General features: G+C 37.9%; 1 protein-coding gene across 3 annotated transcripts in view; it reads right to left on the bottom strand.

Annotated features, from left to right (window-relative positions):
- Window positions 1-3612: 3612 nt before the first annotated feature.
- LOC117421021 (tudor domain-containing protein 7B-like) overlaps window positions 3613-18454 on the bottom strand; it is a 52425-nt gene continuing 37583 nt past the window's right edge. For all 3 annotated transcript variants that reach the window (XM_059031853.1, XM_034034868.3, XM_059031845.1), the window contains 7 exons: window positions 17981-18115; window positions 14841-14924; window positions 13727-13861; window positions 13002-13112; window positions 7072-7526; window positions 6206-6366; window positions 3613-4322 (listed from right to left, as the gene is read on the bottom strand). In XM_059031853.1, the coding sequence (XP_058887836.1) occupies window positions 4102-4322; window positions 6206-6366; window positions 7072-7526; window positions 13002-13112; window positions 13727-13861; window positions 14841-14924; window positions 17981-18115 (1302 nt within the window). In that variant the 3' untranslated portion in view covers window positions 3613-4101. The remainder of the gene's footprint in view (window positions 4323-6205; window positions 6367-7071; window positions 7527-13001; window positions 13113-13726; window positions 13862-14840; window positions 14925-17980; window positions 18116-18454) is intronic.

Here is an 18454-nt window from a genome sequence, read left to right on the forward strand (position 1 = left end):
ATGTATATGTGAGGTCCTTCGGTCATACAACTAATAAGACACTTGCGTATCAATAGATCACTGCAGACTGTCGAAGATTTAAGATGAAGAAATAACAAAACAAAAATAATAAATAAATAAATAAATAAATAAATAAATAAATAAATAAATAAAGCAACTCAACATAGGCATATTGCATTGCAATTTTTTTTTTTTTACTAGTAAATGTGTTCGTGGTTTATACTTGAATAAGAATAATTTAGAATCCTGATGCACTCTGAGCCCTGCTTTTTATTTTAATACAAAAACACAACACACTGTCTGAGGTAGAGCTTAAGCAATGCTCCATCAGGGTTTAAAGTGCTGTCCTTCAAATGAGATGTTAAACCAAGGACATGCCTATCAGACATAAACCCAATACCACCACCACTCTTCCGGACGTGGTGGTGGCGTTGGCAGCGGTAAAGCTGCCCTCAGGGTGTGACACTCCGGCAGGGACGGTGGCGCTGCGTACTCCAGCAGTGATGGCGCTGCAGCAGAAATGCCGACATCAGCACAGGATACTCCAGCAGTGGCAGCGGCAACAGCACTGAAAAGACCAGGTGATGAACCGGCATCCCAGGTGTTGCAGGCTTGGCAGCCCAAGGAAGTGCAGGTTTGGCATCCCTAGGCGTTACAGGACAGGTCAAGAGCTGAGCCTCGGAAGGCGACGGCAGGAGCTGAGCCTCGGGAGGTAAAATGGCAATTTACCGAGAACTTTCCTCGATTCTGAAACAGAATGTTGTACATCGCCAGGTTGTCTTTTTTGATTGCGCGTCTGTCATCTCGCGAGATATCTTTGTAAGACGAAAACAATCTCACAGTCCGCACTGTTAGCTGGCACAGATAAACTCCTCAGAGCTATTACTACCAGATTTGGAAAGCGATCTTTTAAATCAACCCAAAATTCCACAATGTTAAGGAATTTCATTTCAGAAACTGCACTGCTGTAGCTACTAAACTCTGCTTTAGCTAATGTGTTGTCCTCAAACATGGGAATAGACTCAAATACACCTAGTTATACAAGGTCAAGATGTTTGGCTTGATTGAGATCAAACAGTCAGCAGGCTTTGAAGAAATTGGCAGTGGGTTGACAGAATCGTGCAGGTCCAGTCATGTAGGTTTCGATTTTATTGCCGTTTTCGTGGAGGGCTTTCTAAGCTAGGACAGTGTCAGTCGTGTCACAGCAAGACTTTGCCCAACAGGCAAGATCGGCCAAATCATTTGCCACCTTATGTGATCTGATTTCTGGTTTTTCATAAGCAGTGAGTTGCCATTATTCTTGGTGCAAACACTTCTATTGCTGCAACAGCTGCTTTTATTTCTGTTGATTTACTTAAGGTGACCACATCTTCAACCGAAGAGCTACTGCTTCGCTCACACTCCTCAAAGAAATCCACATAATCCTTAAGGTGGCTGGCATGAAAATGGACAGCTTCAAACCAGCTGTTCCACCGTGTGATTACCGGTGAAGGTGGAATGGCAGTGGTTACCGGTGAAGGTGGAATGGCAGGCACTTTCCCCTTTTCCTGCAGTGATTGACGGAACCGTGCTTTGCAGGCAGGGCCGGCAGTGAAAGCACGTTTACAGCAATAACAAGTTCATTTACTTTTACAAATGTTTTTCTCCAGGTATCACCCACTAAGTTGAGGAGATGTGCAGTGCATGTTACGTGCACTGCATTCAGAAACGGTGCTTTGAGACTTTGTTCCCAGGTTTTGTTCATATATGCAGCATTGTCTAACAAAAGCAGTAATTTTATCAAAAGGAATTCCGGATTTCTAAACTGTTTCCACCACTGCTTGACTCACAGTTTTAAAGTTTACCGTCTCCAAACAAACACACTATTAAAAAAGACTTAAATTCGAAACTCCCTTCCCCTTGTTGGCTTGAAATGGCTGGAACTGCCAAGATATTTAGTACGTAGCGCCTTTCAGCATCTGTAGTTTCGTCTGCTAAAAGACTAATTCCAAAACAGTCATTCAGCGTTTTTTTCAGATCATGCCTTTCAAAAAAGCTTCGGCAAGTACATTTTTCGGAGTTAATCCGAGCTAGGTATAACACCAATGTTTTTTTAGCAAACTTTCCAGATAACTTTTCATAGCAGGGTTGTCGAGGACATGAAGTGGAATTACTGGTGCAGAAAGCCTCTAAGTCAGTAAACTTCTGTCTGACGTTGCAGCTGTTCTTCGATCTTTACATTAAACAGCTCGCTCACTGTTTTTTGTATTTTAGCAGTCTCGTCTACTGTCGATTCAAGGCCTTGTGCCTTCTGTTTATGTAAAGCAGTTTCAATGCTTGTTGCAGCTTGCTTTTCGCTTGTAATCCACAGGAACATTACATGCTGTACAAAACATCAATCCACCATTTTCATTAAAATGTTCCCTTTGGGTATTTACCAGTTCTCTGCTTAGCAGTGATGTTTGCCACTTCACTCGCTGATGCACATGACGTCGCCATTTTACAGTTCACTCTCTCTTCGATCTAAGCCTTCACATGCTTAACTGCTCAATTACAACAAATTTCACTGGCTGAGCTACACCGCTACACGTGCCTGCTATGTGTGGCTGTCTGCAACACCATGCTATGCAGCTGTATTTTTAGCACATTGCATTTTTTTTTTTTTTGTAAAATTTAACGCTTATGGGAATTTTCAATAAGTCACTGACATCTCTTAAATCACAGAATCCATGACTTCCGTGACAGAATCGTAGCCTTACTCATGACCTCTTGGTAAACGATTGCAGCCGGCTGCCACATCATTTCCCATCCTGGTCGTCGAGTTACTGCACCGGAGCTCCGCCCCCTTTCTTGATGACAGACTTCCTTTTAACCCTGGGAATGAATTGTCAAGCCACCCGGTCCAGAGTACTCTGTTCCCTGTACTTCGCGCCCTCACAGGTCGGGAGGGAGATTTACCACCGAGAAACATTCTGTTTCTGTCACAAGAGGGCATAGGAAGTATTTACTGTAACTAGGCAGTTAGAGTGGAGGACTGTATGTTTCCGTTACTGCCACCAATGAGAAATTATGGTAACTAAATTATATTTCTGTGCGAGGTCAGTTTGTCAAAAAGTTAATAAAAAAATCACATGTTTAATAAATATATATAGTTAAAAGATTATGTATACTATACAATTATTGATAATCTAATCTATCTCAGTTGTTTCATTAATGTGTATCTGTAAACAATTTGTGAAAAAAAACAAATTATAAATAAAAAAAAAATTCACAGGGCTCTACCTATAAAGGAACAATGTACTTACCTGAACAAGGCTCTACAATCAGTCTTGAAAGGAAAAATGACACAAGATCTGTGACTGCAGTACTTTTGATCCCTAGGGGGAGGGGTCATGACTGCGTCACAGGCTCAAAGAGCAGCTTTGGTATACAGTATTTCAGGATTCGGGTCTTTAGGAGGTAAATACCCATTAAGTAATGGTTACATTTCGCACTTGAAAGGGAACAAAAATGTCACAAACTTATAGAACCAAACTCTCATAGGGATGCCTGAGGGGAAATAGGCTTTTTTTTTTTTTTAAAGAAATATGCAACATACGGCTTATTTAATGAACTTTATTTCTAAATAAACTATGTATTTATAATTAGAGCGTTTAACAGTGCATCCAACTTAAGTAAACAATACTGTGTAAACAAAACAAAAAACAGTGCTTTTCAATCTTACACTTTTTTTAAATACTCAACCTTGTAAAGATTTGTATTGCTTATGACAATCAGTTAAATGCTTTATAGAAGTCAATTAGTAAACTAGTGTCTAAAAATTGGATTGTATGTATGCAATGGATTGATAATTACACACCATACAAATAATTCACGAACCATTTAAAATTCCCATATTTATAACGTGAATTACCACCCATTTCCAGCATCTGCTGTCTTTGAACTTCTGAGTTATTATTTTAGTATCTATTTTTAAACATTTCAACAGCAGTGCTCCAAAACAAAGTATATTTCTGGGCTAAACAAATGTATTTCTTTAACACACGTGCTAGATAAATTTAACAAACTTAAGTGTTCAAATACTCCAGTTCACATCATACCAGCACCAACTGTTGCACAGTATTATGCGGCTTTGGAAAGTTCCTCAATAAACTCATACATTATGTCATGAATCCAAATGTCAGCTTCTTCATGTGAAGTGTCCACCAAATATACCACCACTTTCCTCTCCCAGGGGTGTGAGCTTTCATGCACAGTATCCAGTTGTGCCACAAGTGGCTTCTTCTCCACATGGTTACGGAAGACTATTGAGGCCTCTTCGGACCACTGCTTCTGTTTCACTCCTTTAAAAAAAGAAAAGCAAAATGGAATCCTCAGGAAAACACAACAGAATTGCATTTTACAGTATGTCAGACGTGCCAGATCATTGCTTTAATTCTGCAAAATGGAATGATTAATTTGTTCTTGGAATGTATAAACTAAGATGTACTGAAGCAGTAAAACCATCCATTTGTAAAGTATGCATAACTAAATCATGGAATCACTATATTTGTCCAAGTAAAGGAAGATGAATGCCTGCTATAACATCATTGTTGATTCCACAAACAATAGCTTAAATAATCTGTAGTTTATTTGATTAAAACATGAAATTGTTCAAATTACTAGAGCAGTAATAGTGTATACTTTTGCATCTCTGGCATTATAAGAAAATAATTTAATTTTTTTTTTTTTTTTTTTTACAACTGGAAATCTTTATCCAACTGTATAGCACAAGACAGACAGTGTATGCTTGAGTAGAAACAACTAACTAAAACATATCTACTCTGTACTATTTAGCTGTTTACAAGTACAATTTGGAACCTCATTTCTAGCTTTGTAACTAAACATGCTTCTTTTGCACATATGGTGTATATTATTGGGAAATCAGAATTCTGGATTTGCCATATTTTTCCTCTACTTATTCTATGTAGATGTCTCACCGTCAATTTTTAGGGAACATTAGACAAAGTCTTATCAGCCATCTTGGTCATTGTAAATTACCCGGATTGGCCTGCAGCAAAGACATTTGCATGAACACAGGCAAAATGTATTTGTAATTCTAGGTAGAATTAATTATATCCCCTGGGGGAGTTAGATCTAGTTTTTCTGCAATGTATTGTTTTTATTTTTTATCATCTAAGAAATAAAAAAATCGCCAAATTGTTTGCCAGTCCGATACTGAGAGATTTGAATTGATTATTGTAATGCCCTATTCTCTGGTATTTATAGCCATGTTATCTCAACTACAACTTATACAAAATGCTGCCGCTAGAATTTTAACCGGGACAAGATCATATTACTCCCGTGCTAGCATCTCTGCAGGTGGCTTCCGGTCTGATTCAGGATAGTTTAAGGTAATTCAGGAGAGTTTAAGGTGTTGCTTGCACCATCGTATTTATAGAATCTTTTAATACCATATATTCCTAGACGCCCACTCAGATCACAGAATGTCAGGTTGCTTGCTGTATTACAATTTTAACTTTTATAATGTAGTGTTCATGCTAATTCTGTTCCTTTTATTCTCTGCCTTGTTTCACTGTTCTTAGTGTTTTTCCTTTTGTTTTTATTGCTTTCTTTCATTAATATTTGTCAAATGGTTTTTATTGAAGCACTTTGCAACAATTTTTATTGTGAAAGGCACTATATTAAATAAAGATTATTATTATTAACTTTGTTTAGTATGGCTCTTTCACTGGTATTGAAGGTAGGATTAAAAGTACAGCACATGTGAATTGAGTTTAAACTGGTAATTATTCTTCTACATAGGTCACTTTTTGCGTTGTGATCTGCATTCTCAATGATTGTTTTATTTGAACCCATACTGAATTTTAAACAATGATCAGTATGCCTTTTCTTTGTACGAGTGTTTACTACATCTTAGCTGTATACTTTATCACCACATGTACCTTTGCTAGCCGACACCCCCCCACCACAAACCTTTGATTATGATTAACAGCAGTTGCACAATCTTCATTGTTTTGCAATTAATAAGTTAAGACATTGTGTATATGCCATCTTTATAAGGAGATGCTATTTCACAGTTTGCGCATCTAGATCTTGCCCAAACTGCACAAGACTATCTCAACATTTAAAGTGACTACCTACACACAACGGAACAACAACATCTAATTTAAGGAATTATATGAAGCAAGCTCAGGAAACACAAAATGAATGTGCCATCACTTACCAGCAAGTTGAGCTGTAACTCCCTGGAAAGGCAACTGCCTGAACTCTTGAATCAGTGGCTGTACCTTCATACAGTTCACCAATTCATGTCTGCCATAGTCCAGCTCATATACAGATACCAGACCATTAATTAGTTTTCCTTTCACAAGTACACGATGCCAGCTGAAAAATACAGGCAAAGCAAAATCAGCATTGCACCTGTCAGGCATATTAACTTAACTGTCTGTATGTACCATGGTTTAAAAAGCAATGTTTAAAAATTACTATCAGTGCTGGTGGCAACTCAACCAGACACACATGCTGCTGTTGTGCACCAGTGTCAGAGATGGATGTCCAACTGTTCTGAATTTTGACATGACCCAATAAAAATCAAATAGCTACCAGCAGTACTACAATTATTTAAGAAAAGGCTAATGATTGGCCAACAGAAAACACACCTTGTGACTGAGCCCATCAGAAACCTATATACTACAAATGCAAGACACTATTTAGTTTTCTTTAGTTGCAACACCCTTGTCTTTTCTGGCTTCTTGATTGGTTAACCCTGTGACAACCCATTTTTGCTTGTCTTATGACACTCAAAAGCCAGAACACACTTGCACAGAAAAAAATACCTTACAGCAGTTTGGTGGAGTCCATGACAATGTGTTTGTGTGCCATCATTTTTACAAAACAGCACCCTCTGCTGAACAGTAATGGAACTACAGATTCCCAATAAAATGTAATATTTTTTCAAGTTAGGGCTATTGATTTAAAAAAACAACACCACACAATTAAATGGTCCTTGATGTACAATTGAATACATTTTCTGGATGCTTCACCAAAGACATAATACAATTCTGTACTTTTGCATTTTAGACAACCTACTTGTTTTCCACTTTGGCAGCATATATTTGATTCTTTTCAATGTGAATGGGCTTTTCTTCTATTTTATTGTAATACAGGATCATTTCTCCCATCAGAACCTCCAGTTTATACAGATCCTGCCAGGGCTGCAAGACGAAATATCCAGGATGGCAAGCAACTGAAACATAAATATCCATGTTCTGACCTGGCTTTGGTAAAGCCAGTAGCGTGGGAAGCTGGGAAATTTCGGCAATTTGGCAATCGACAGCTTCAGGCACTGCTGTCTTCGACTGAGAGATTGGGCTGCTTTCTTTCTTCGGACTCATAGAGCTGCTGCTCAAGAAGACATCTTTCTGGTGCTTCCACAAGTCAGAGTCAGTAATCTGGAAATTAATGCTGCGTTCATGGTCATAGAAATTCTTGGACGTAAACAGGTAAATGTGCACCTGTCTCTTGGCTTCATCCCATTTGACTATCTGGAGAGGAATGAAAAAATAAAATTTAAAAGATTAAATTTCCCTCAAATCGAGGTTCAACCTATTTCAGTGCCACTGCATGTACCAGGTACGTCCTCCTCAAAGTGCTTCCCCAATACCCCTGAATGTATCACATGCATCCAGTTAAATTTATTTTTAAAGAAAGTGACCAACCGATGCTGGGAAGCCTGTTGTTATTGCTGTGTATTATTATTATTATTATTATTATTATTATTATTATTAATTATTATTCCACACAAACAACATTGCAGAGTAATGAAAAAGCATACTTAAGTAGACGCCTATGGCTGGACAACCAGACTGGCGTCCCCGAATGAAAAAGTCACAAGGTTCGACTGCCATATTGGATCTCGTGGAAATTTTCAAAACTCTTGCCGTTAAAAACAACTTAAGGTGGAACTATGACAATGGCAGCAGACAGTGCAGCAATGGCCTATAAAAAACATATGTTCAATCGAGGTCGATTGAACAAGTACTTTGCTCGCTACGCTGGATTGGCGCCAAATATTCAACAATCGTCTCGTCTTAAACCGCAACGTCATTCAACACCTAAATTGGCATGCATGTTCATAACCAGGTCCTTTCTACCATTTGTAAAATCCACGCTTTTTCGTTAAAAAACATGGCCGCGGCACGCAAATAACCATTTCACAACGGCTCTATTTTCATACATTCGTGCATAAATCCAAGGTGCAATACACTACAGTCATGAAACTTTATATGACCTAGAGACTCACGTGAAGTACTGGTGATAGGAAAATGACACATTTTGGTCACATGGTTTGGCAGCCATATTGATAATTGTAAAAAAAAAACTTTTGCAACCCATAACAAGAACACCATAGCACTTATGCTCTTCAATGTCAACACAATTGCCCAGACCATTGGAAAGTAAAAACTGCTGAAGTGTGAAACAGATTGCTCACACGGTGCGGCGGCCATATAGGAATTTACGTTGAAATTTTAACTCCTAGGGCGTGCCGACAGGGTCATAGTTATAATGGAACACGTATAGGAAGTCATATGTGCTCTATGAAAAAATGTCATCACCCGTGACCTCTGACCTCTCCTAAAGGTCAAACGTGATGCATGACATCAACAGACGCAACTGACTATAAAACTGCCTATAACTTTTTATCGGCTGCACCAAAGTGCACGAAACTTGACACGGATGTAGAGGACTATGGGATGTTGTGCCATGGTCAATATGGCAGCCTTTGGTCACACGGTGTGGCAGCCATCTTGGATTAAATGAAAATTGATCAATTTTCAAGTCTTATTCTCATAAAACGGTAAATATCACAGCTGTGAAAAATGTTGTACATAGTGCACTAACCAATGCGCTTAAATTTCACTAATTGTTTACTCTTATTAGCACAATGTGAAGTTTTCAGCGGGGAAAAAAACAAAAAACAAAAACAAAGACACGACCCTTTCAAGCACATGGATTTCTACCAAGCGTAATAGCGTCATTTCAGAAGAGTCCAAAAAAAGTTGAAAGGCTAGCTCAATCTGCAAAACATTTTTTTAAAGTTGCCCCTAAACTGAAATAAATGAATCCGTTAAACCTTCAAGATACTGATATTGTTGTTGAATTACTGCGAGGCAGCATGACGATACAATAGTCTTATGAAAATGCATCTTAAATATTTTTATTTTCATTATGTATTTTATATGAGCTCAGATATAGAACATATAGAAAAACAACAAATATTAGTTGACTTCAGCACACAGCGCAGTTCCACTTGTTATAAAACTTTAAAAAAAAAAAAAAAAAAAAGACCCGCCAACCCGCATTGTTTCCTGGCAGCCAGCTGGCAGTGTAGACAAGCTCCGCACACAAAATATTATTACCGTATTTATTTAAATTGCTAAAAACAGATGTGGTGCGTATTCAAGGGCAGCGGTAATTAGAAGTATTGTGCTTTTTTTGTGTGTTATTTACAGTATATTGAAGTTTATTGCTGTGGATACAACTTGATCAGAATGGTGAAGAAGTCCTACAACTTTAAAATGAAAGCTGTTGAGCTCACAGATCAGATCAGTGTTTGACTAGGTGAGGTCAAATACCAGTGTAACGTGGAGACGGAAACAATAACAAGAAATGTAAATTCAACACCTTTGGTTTATTTTCCCTTTCGTTTCTTACAGCAGTTTCTAAGAGTCGCAGGGCTGAACTCTATTAGTCTACGGTGCATTTCTTGCTCTTTAACCAAGACAACTAAACAGAGTCTCCTGATCCAGGCATGGCTTCGGTGAGGAAGAGGAGTTGATCCCATGGCTATCCCCAGAGTCTCATTTGCCAAAATACTGTGCATACAACCAAAACAGAAATGCATTTAACAAACTTAAATCATGCAGCTCTTGCATTACAACTAAAATGTATTACTTTTCTTGCTAATAATAATAAATGTATGTATCTATATATATATATATATATATATATATATATATATATATATATATATATATATATATATATATACACACACAGTACTGTGCAAAAGTTTTAGGCAGGTGTGAAAAAATGCTGTAAAGTAAGAATGCTTTCAAAAATAGACATGTTAATAGATTATATTTATCAATGAACTAAATGCAAAGTGAGTGAACAGAAGAAAAATCTAAATCAAATCCATATTTGGTGTGACCACCCTTTGCCTTCAAAACAGCATCAATTCTTCTAGGTACACTTGCACAAAGTCAGGGATTTTGTAGACATATAGTCAGGTGTATGATTAAACAATTATACCAAACAGGTGCTAATGATCATCAATTCAATATGTAGGTTGAAACATAATCATTAACTGAAACAGAAACAGCTGTGTAGGAGGAATAAAACTGGGTGAGGAACAGCCAAACTCAGCTAACAAGGTGAGGTTGCTGAAGACAGTTTACTGTCAAGAGTCATACACCATGGCAAGACTGAGCACAGCAACAAGACACAAGGTATTTATACTGCATCAGCAAGGTCTCTCCCAGGCAGAAATTTCAAGGCAGACAGGGGTTTCCAGATGTGCTGTCCAAGCTCTTTTGAAGAAGCACAAAGAAACGGGCAACGTTGAGGACCGTAGACGCAGTGGTCGGCCAAGGAAACTTACTGCAGCAGATGAAAGACACATCATGCTTACTTCCCTTCGCAATCGGAAGATGTCCAGCAGTGCCATCAGCTCTGAATTGGCAGAAAACAGTGGGACCCTGGTACACCCATCTACTGTCCGGAGAAGTCTGGTCAGAAGTGGCCTTCATGGAAGACTTGCGGCCAAAAAGCCATACCTCCGACGTGGAAACAAGGCCTAGCGACTCAACTATGCACGAAAACACAGGAACTGGGGTGCAGAAAAATGGCAGCAGGCGCTCTGGACTGATGAGTCAAAATTTGAAATATTTGGCTGTAGCAGAAGGCAGTTTGTTCGCCAAAGGGCTGGAGAGCGGTACACGAATGAGTGTCTGCAGGCAACAGTGAAGCATGGTGGAGGTTCCTTGCAAGTTTGGGGCTGCATTTCTGCAAATGGAGTTGGGGATTTGGTCAGAATTAATGGTCTCCTCAATGCTGAGAAGTACAGGCAGATACTTATCCATCAAGCAATACCATCAGGGAGGCATCTGATTGGCCCCAAATTTATTCTGCAGCATGACAACGACCCCAAACATACAGCGAAAGTCATTAAGAACTATCTTCAGCATAAAGAAGAACAAGGAGTCCTGGAAGTGATGGTATGGCCCCCACAGAGCCCTGATCTCAACATCGAGTCTGTCTGGGATTACATGAAGAGAGAGAAGCAACTGAGGCTGCCTAAATCCACAGAAGAACTATGGTTAGTTCTCCAAGATGTTTGGGCCAACCTACCTGCCGAGTTCCTTCAAAAACTGTGTGCAAGTGTACCTAGAAGAATTGATGCTGTTTTGAAGGCAAAGGGTGGTCACACCAAATATTGGTTTGATGTAGATTTTACTTCTGTTCACTCACTTTGCATTTTGTTAATTGATAAATATAAATATAATTAACATGTCTATTTTTGAAAGCATTCTTACTTTACAGCATTTTTTCACACCTGCCTAAAACTTTTGCACAGTACTGTAATATATATATATATATATATATATATATATATATACACACACACACACACATATATATATATAATTTAATTTTAGTGCTGCTGTATTTACTCCTATTTATTATTATTAATATTTATTTCTTAGCAGACGCTCTTATCCAGGGCGACAATTGTTACAAGATATCACATTATTTTTACATATGTTAACATATTTAAATTAATGTCTCTATTCTAAAATCCTATGCAAAACTTTTGGCCATAGCTGTAGGCTGCTGGTTGATAAAAACCAGCAGAATTTTCTAAAACCAATAAATTGAACTGATGACCATTTTTGGCCTTGCCCTTTTTATTGCCAATTTAGAGCACTGCAATATGATTAGGGCTTGAAGTTTTTGGTTTAAACCGATAAGAACCGAAAAAAAAACCAAGATAAACCGATAAACGTGGGTTTTGACAACATTTTTTAAATAATGGCAATCATTCACTACTCTCTTTCTACATAAAGAAAACAGCTTTCAGAAGGTGGGTGGGCAGTGTGCAAAGACATTGCAACTGACCAATCATCAATTTTGTGCACTACGTAATACGCGTCAATACGTCAATTTGCTTAGCAACGGGCTTAACGACCATGAACACAAAACAAAGCAGCAACATAGTGTTATGGTTTTATTCAGTGATGAACCGAAAACTGCTGTAGAGTTGTGCTTCTATTGATGCATATTCGTTTTTCTTGTGTACAACATCTGCCTCGTTATTATTATAGCTACATAAATATCAAACCTTAAATTCAGAGTACCATGATGAATGTTTAATCTTAGGAAAAAATGTAAGTAACTTCTTGTATGCAGAGATTAATTACTACAGTACGCTACAGTCATACGATACAGTGGGCAGTAAAAACAAAACATGGACTGTAGTGTGATAGATACGCGGGTGGTAATAGGTGTAAAATTCTCAATTTTCTGATACAAAATGCATCCACAGTTCTACGTACCCAAATCCTAATGTGGACATAACTGAAAACAACCGAGTTTCCCAAATAAAAACCAACAGGAGGATTTCGCTCCATGTCGGCCACCAGACCCTCCCCCAATTCCAAAGTGGGGCCCAGCAAAAAAAAGTCTGAGAACACCTGGCATGCATAATTAGGCAACAACAATTCTCTGGAAGTTGAGCCATTCATACATACTCCTGCTGATCCCTGTTGGTTTCCTCTGCTTCCACAGCAAATCAAAAGCCCCACCCTAAAGATTCCAAATGCCTTTCCATTTTTGCATCTTCTGGTTAATAAGCTACTTTGCTGAAATCTCTTTCAAAGTTGCATCATTTATGGAAAGTTGGTTTTGACTATACATGCCAAGTCACAAACTATTGACATTGAAAATGTTAATTTTACCTTCATGCTGCAATCACTACAGTTCAACACCGCACCTCTCAACCAGAGCACTGCATCCGGGGTCCATGAACCAATACTGACTGGGAGATCTGCCAGGCAGCACTTTATTGACTGAGGGTGGGGGGAGAAGACCACACACACATTACAGTCATTATGGTTATATAAAAAGAAAATACATAAATAAAAAAATAAAAATCGTATATATATATGCGTTGATGTGGTTAACTTACTTTCTAATTACCCTGTGTGTATGTCCAAGGGTCACAAATGGAGATTAGATAAAGGGCCATTCGGAACAGAAAATCAACAGAATTATGGGGGTCTGGAACCAACTCCCCAGTAATGTTGTCGACACCCTTCAAGAAGCTGCTTGATGAGATTCTGGGATCAATAAGCTACTAACAACCAGAACGAGCAAGATTGGCTGAATGGCCTCCTCTCGTTTGTTTGTTTGTTTGTTTGTTTGTTTGTTTGTTTGTTTGTTTGTTTGTTTGTTTGTTTGTTTGTATGTATGTATGTATGTATGTATGTATGTATGTATGTATGTATGTACGAGTCCTTAGAAATTCTGGCATGCGATGGGTTAAAATACAGCATCAGGCATTACAGTCGCCTGTTGGCAACTATAGTTCTTCCCTCGGGAGGCCATAGTTTCCCACTATTAGCCTCATCTTCAGTTCACATTTACCACACACACTTAGACCAACAACATTAAGTGCCATTACCTGTGGTGGAATAGAGAGCAGCTCCTGAAGGTATGGAGGAGGGATCTCTCGGAGTTCTACCACCTCCACAGATGCTGGTACACCGATGTCAATGAACAGGATGTCCACCACTCGACTGCCATGCAGGTTTGTAATCTTAAATTAACAATCAGAAGTTGTATATTAAGTCTCCCTGAGAATTGTATTTAAAAACACTTAAGACAATCCCAAAAAAAGATTTTAGCTTTGCAGTTAGGATTTTTAGCCACTGTATGTCTTGCATGTTTGCATACAGTACCAACTTCTATTTTAGCAATAAAAACTGCCCAGTTTAAATTTTCAGTACCACAAGAGCAATACCAATTAAAATAATAATAAAAAACAACCAGTACCCAATTAGAGATTACGTATTTAACATTTACTTTAAAAGCAGAAACAAACAAACAAACAAACAAACAAACCAACCAACCACCACACAATACACAAGTCAGGTTAAACTTAAAAGTTGTTTGCATATGTTCTGTGGTGCAGTAAAAAGCATTTGGAAAAGCATGTGGCTAATCCGAATACAACACAATGTTTAGCACACCAACTGTTCTCTACTTATTTCAGTTCTTCCATATTGCAGAATGATGCTTATCTGGCATTAAAGGAATGTACAGGTAACTAATTCAAGCTAACTAACAGTAACATGACATTTTAAAAAAAGACTTAGTCAATAACAAACAATGGGCTTTTTTAATAGTACATCATTGTATTATGGGTGTATGTTACATTGTCTTGATATAAAACTCCAAATTTGCTTACCTTTTTTCTACAGTGTCTCCTGTGCACTGTGAAGACTGTAATTCCAGAAGAAATAGATATACCAGTACTTGCACAGCAAGCATGTAAAGAAATGTATCCAGTACAGACCGGAATATCAATAAACCAGTATCTGATTGCATCGCAATATAGAAACACAGATAGCTGCTCAATGTTTTGCTTCTGCCTTAATTGTATAACCAAGTTTCTTTTTAGGACTACTTCTCTAAAATGATGGATGGTCCTGTTGAAATCTAAAGTGGTCAACACAGCCTAACTGAATTCATTATTTACAGAGGGCATAAATACAACAATATATCATACAACTCACCTCCACCCGAGACCATTTTCCTTTATAGCGAGCCACGCAACATTTGCCACAAAATGGCTGAGAGACCAAAAATTCGGAGGTAACCTGTCAAAGATGATATTTCTTTAGATGTTACATATCCATTTTTAAAATAAAAAATGTCCTATATACAGAACATGGTATTAAGTTATTAAAGTGAACAAATTCAGGTTAATTGGCACTAGTGTTGGGTGATATACCGGTACATGATATATATCAGACAATCAACCAAACAGCAGTTAGATCGGTCTGTAATTCAACGATATTTTTTAGCAAGGTTTTTTATTTTTCTGCCGAGAGATTCGGCGACCACAATGCATTCAAGTACAAACAATTGCCTTAGGGCATACTAAAAAAATCGCCCAAACCTGTTTCTGCTGCATCCGATTAAGGATTGCTACGGATTCATCTTCCCTGCCGGTGTGAGAGGCAGCGCGTGCGACAATCGTAAGAACATCGGGAAAGGACAAGGGCTGTTTTAGGGCTGTGCTGGGGTGTTAATGTGTTATGTTCTTTTATTAGTTGTGTATTTTAAATGTTTATAATTCTTCATTTGCTTTAATGTCAGCTGTGTCTTTTCATCTGCAATCTCTCTATCATCATTATTCTTTTTCTATTTTATTTTTCCTTCTTATACAATCAATATGCAGTACTAAGAAAGGATAGCTCTTCAAAAGGTGGGGGTGTAGCCATTTAAGGAGAGATTTAATGTTAAGAGTACTTGTTGCTTTGTCCTGCCTGAAGCAGTGTGAATTGTTGATTACAAAAGTATTATTTCCAAATTCAAAACCTTTTCCAATTTCAGCTTGTTATCGCCGACCCGCTGCTGATAATGAGTCTACAACACAGATATTGGAGGCAATTTCCCTTTAAGAGTAAACAAGAGCTATACGTTATTGGAAATTTTAATTTAGATTTGGGTTGAAGCCAAAGTAAAAAGTTTAAAGAATTGTGATGAACATGATTTTAGTGAACCTATTAACATCCCAACCAGGTGCAATTCTAAAGATCCTGAAAAAGCAACAATTGAACTTATTTTGACAAACGCACCGAGAAAAGTCTGCTTAGCGGGCTTGATATCTGGCCAGTTGAATGATCATGAGGTTATTTTTTGTATCAAAATTGTAAAATTCCTAAACGGAAAACCCAGGATAATTGAGGAGACAACTTAACCCTTTGCGGTCCATTGTCGGACTGGGTCCGACATTGCAATTATTCCTCTCAGGTCCTTTGTTGGACTGGGTCCGACATTATTATAGCAACGCAAAAAACGGGTTTCTAGTCGTTTTTTTTTTTCCGGAAAAAGCCGAGAAAACCATTCAATTGCTGAGTGGGAGCGACAGGAGCCGAGACAAGTCGAAAAAAAAAAAAAAAATAAGGCATATCTCATGAATAGTCATACATATGGCCCTGGTATCAGATAACCGGGCGGTCATAGTAAACAAGCTGGCTGAGTGCGTCAGCGCACAGAGACTATCATGGACAATTGCAGATCTTTTTTCAGATGTTATAGTAATAAAATAATGACTTTGATCGCATTATTGAGGAGTTTGGTGATAAAACAAGTGATCCGGAGATGATTGATCGGTATGTATGACTATTTTTATTATTATTTAATTCTTACATAGGTGAAAGCGATAGCGAACGAAAGGGTGGGGCGGGGCTGGAGATGCCTAGTGAGTGCTTTGTTGATATGCAGGGCCATTTAAACCCGTTTGACTGTGGAAAAAAATACTTTTAAACAGCGCGTCTAAAATTAACTGCGCGTGTGAAAATTAATTAGACCTGACGTGCCTGACGCGCACTTAATAAATGGACTGCAAAGGGTTAAACATTTTAAATGAGTATGTTTACTGAGGTTAGCGACAAGCATGCACCATTTAAAAAAAACATCAGGGGCGTAGTCAGTGTTTTCCATGGGTTACTATGGAGTTAATTGCTCCAGAGATCTAGCATGGAAGGCAGCATGGATTAGTGGTCATAATAAGAATAGGGTGCACTATAGAGACAACTTAGAAACCAGTGTACTTTGTTAACTAAAAAACAAAGTCTAAATATTTGAATAGAGGAAAACCTAAAAAACACCAAAAAAACATTGGTCTGTGGTTCAGGATATTGGTGGTACCTGCTCTTTAACACTAGAACAGACAATGCAGTCATTGACTGTTTTCACTTTTAAAATTTAAATTACTCTGCGTGTGTTAAAGATCCGCGGTTGTCTGTTCTTGACCTTTTCTATATGTATTAAAACACCCTGACAGCGTTTGAAAGTCTGAATCGCAAAAATAAAAGTTAAGCACTTCTACCTAGAACCACAGTTGGTAAATCTTTGCAAAATAAAACTTAAGTGGTTGTGTTTTGCGGGTGCTAGATTGTGAGAATTCACGGGTAGAGAATGTTCTTTAATATATTTCTTTATTGCAATAAGGGAACACAATTTGGACGCTGACCTTTTTATCATTTATTTCTGTATATTTTATCTCCCTTGTGTAATTATATCCATTGCAATACCAAGTAGTATTGATGTAATAATGTACATTTAATTACGTGTCCATGGTGTGTACTGTTATAGCACAGGTCTGTAAAGTGTTTTATGCAAGATGGGCATTCTGAAAAAAGTTATAAAGAATAAAATCACCTAGCTGCAAACTGCAGTTTACTTCTTCAATTAGCCTTGTACCGAATACTGTAAATATAAAGACTGAACAGAAAACTTAACTTTGCTAAAAAATCTGATGGATACACTGTGTTTCTTTTAATTTAAATTGTATAACTTGTGTTACATGTACTGTACAATGCACAGTCTTTGATTAAAACACTACAATAAAAACAGCAACAATTGATAGTATCAATTAATTTTTGGCATCGCCCAACACTAATTGACATTCCAGAAATCACCATTTGCCATTCATAAAATTGTCCCAGTTGTGTTGTACCTTCGAACTAATACAATTAGAAGATAGTACTGTACACTATTATTAGCTACTCGGTCATTGGGTCTAAAGCTCAATTTCACTTGCAGGATAATGCCACATTATCTCCTGTAACCTTGTTATGTACCATCTACTTCATCATCATTCACAAGCCAGCAGACTAGTTTAATCCCTACAGCACACACTTACCCGGGAATGGAAGTAGCTTTCTGTTTTGTCCAAGATTTCATTCAGTCTTGCCTGACCACTTGAAAGCAACTGGCAGTATATGGTTCCATCCGAACAAACATTTGTCACACTGACGTTTGTATATACACTATTGATCTGCAAAAATAAATAATAAAAGGTCATACAAGCACAAGCAAATCCACCATGCCCCAAACGTGTGTACTGCAAGTGCTCAGTAAAGCTCTGCAGATTTCAAATGTCTATTTAGGAGCTAAAGCCTTGGATACAATTTTAGTGTCAGCTGCAGGACTAATTGATCCCAATCCCTCTACGAGTTTAGGCTAGTATACTTGATTCTCATAAGCACAAATATGACTGTTTCTGCATTACTTTTTAGCTAGTGTCTAAATGCACATCTGAGCCAAGCGGGTCTGGCCTGGTAGAGTTTCCACTGCCCGAGCAGGGGCGGAGTACAACCATTTAAAAAAAAAAAAA

Source organism: Acipenser ruthenus, chromosome 1, assembly GCF_902713425.1.
Source record: "Acipenser ruthenus chromosome 1, fAciRut3.2 maternal haplotype, whole genome shotgun sequence".
Classification (NCBI taxonomy): Eukaryota; Metazoa; Chordata; class Actinopteri; order Acipenseriformes; family Acipenseridae; genus Acipenser; species Acipenser ruthenus.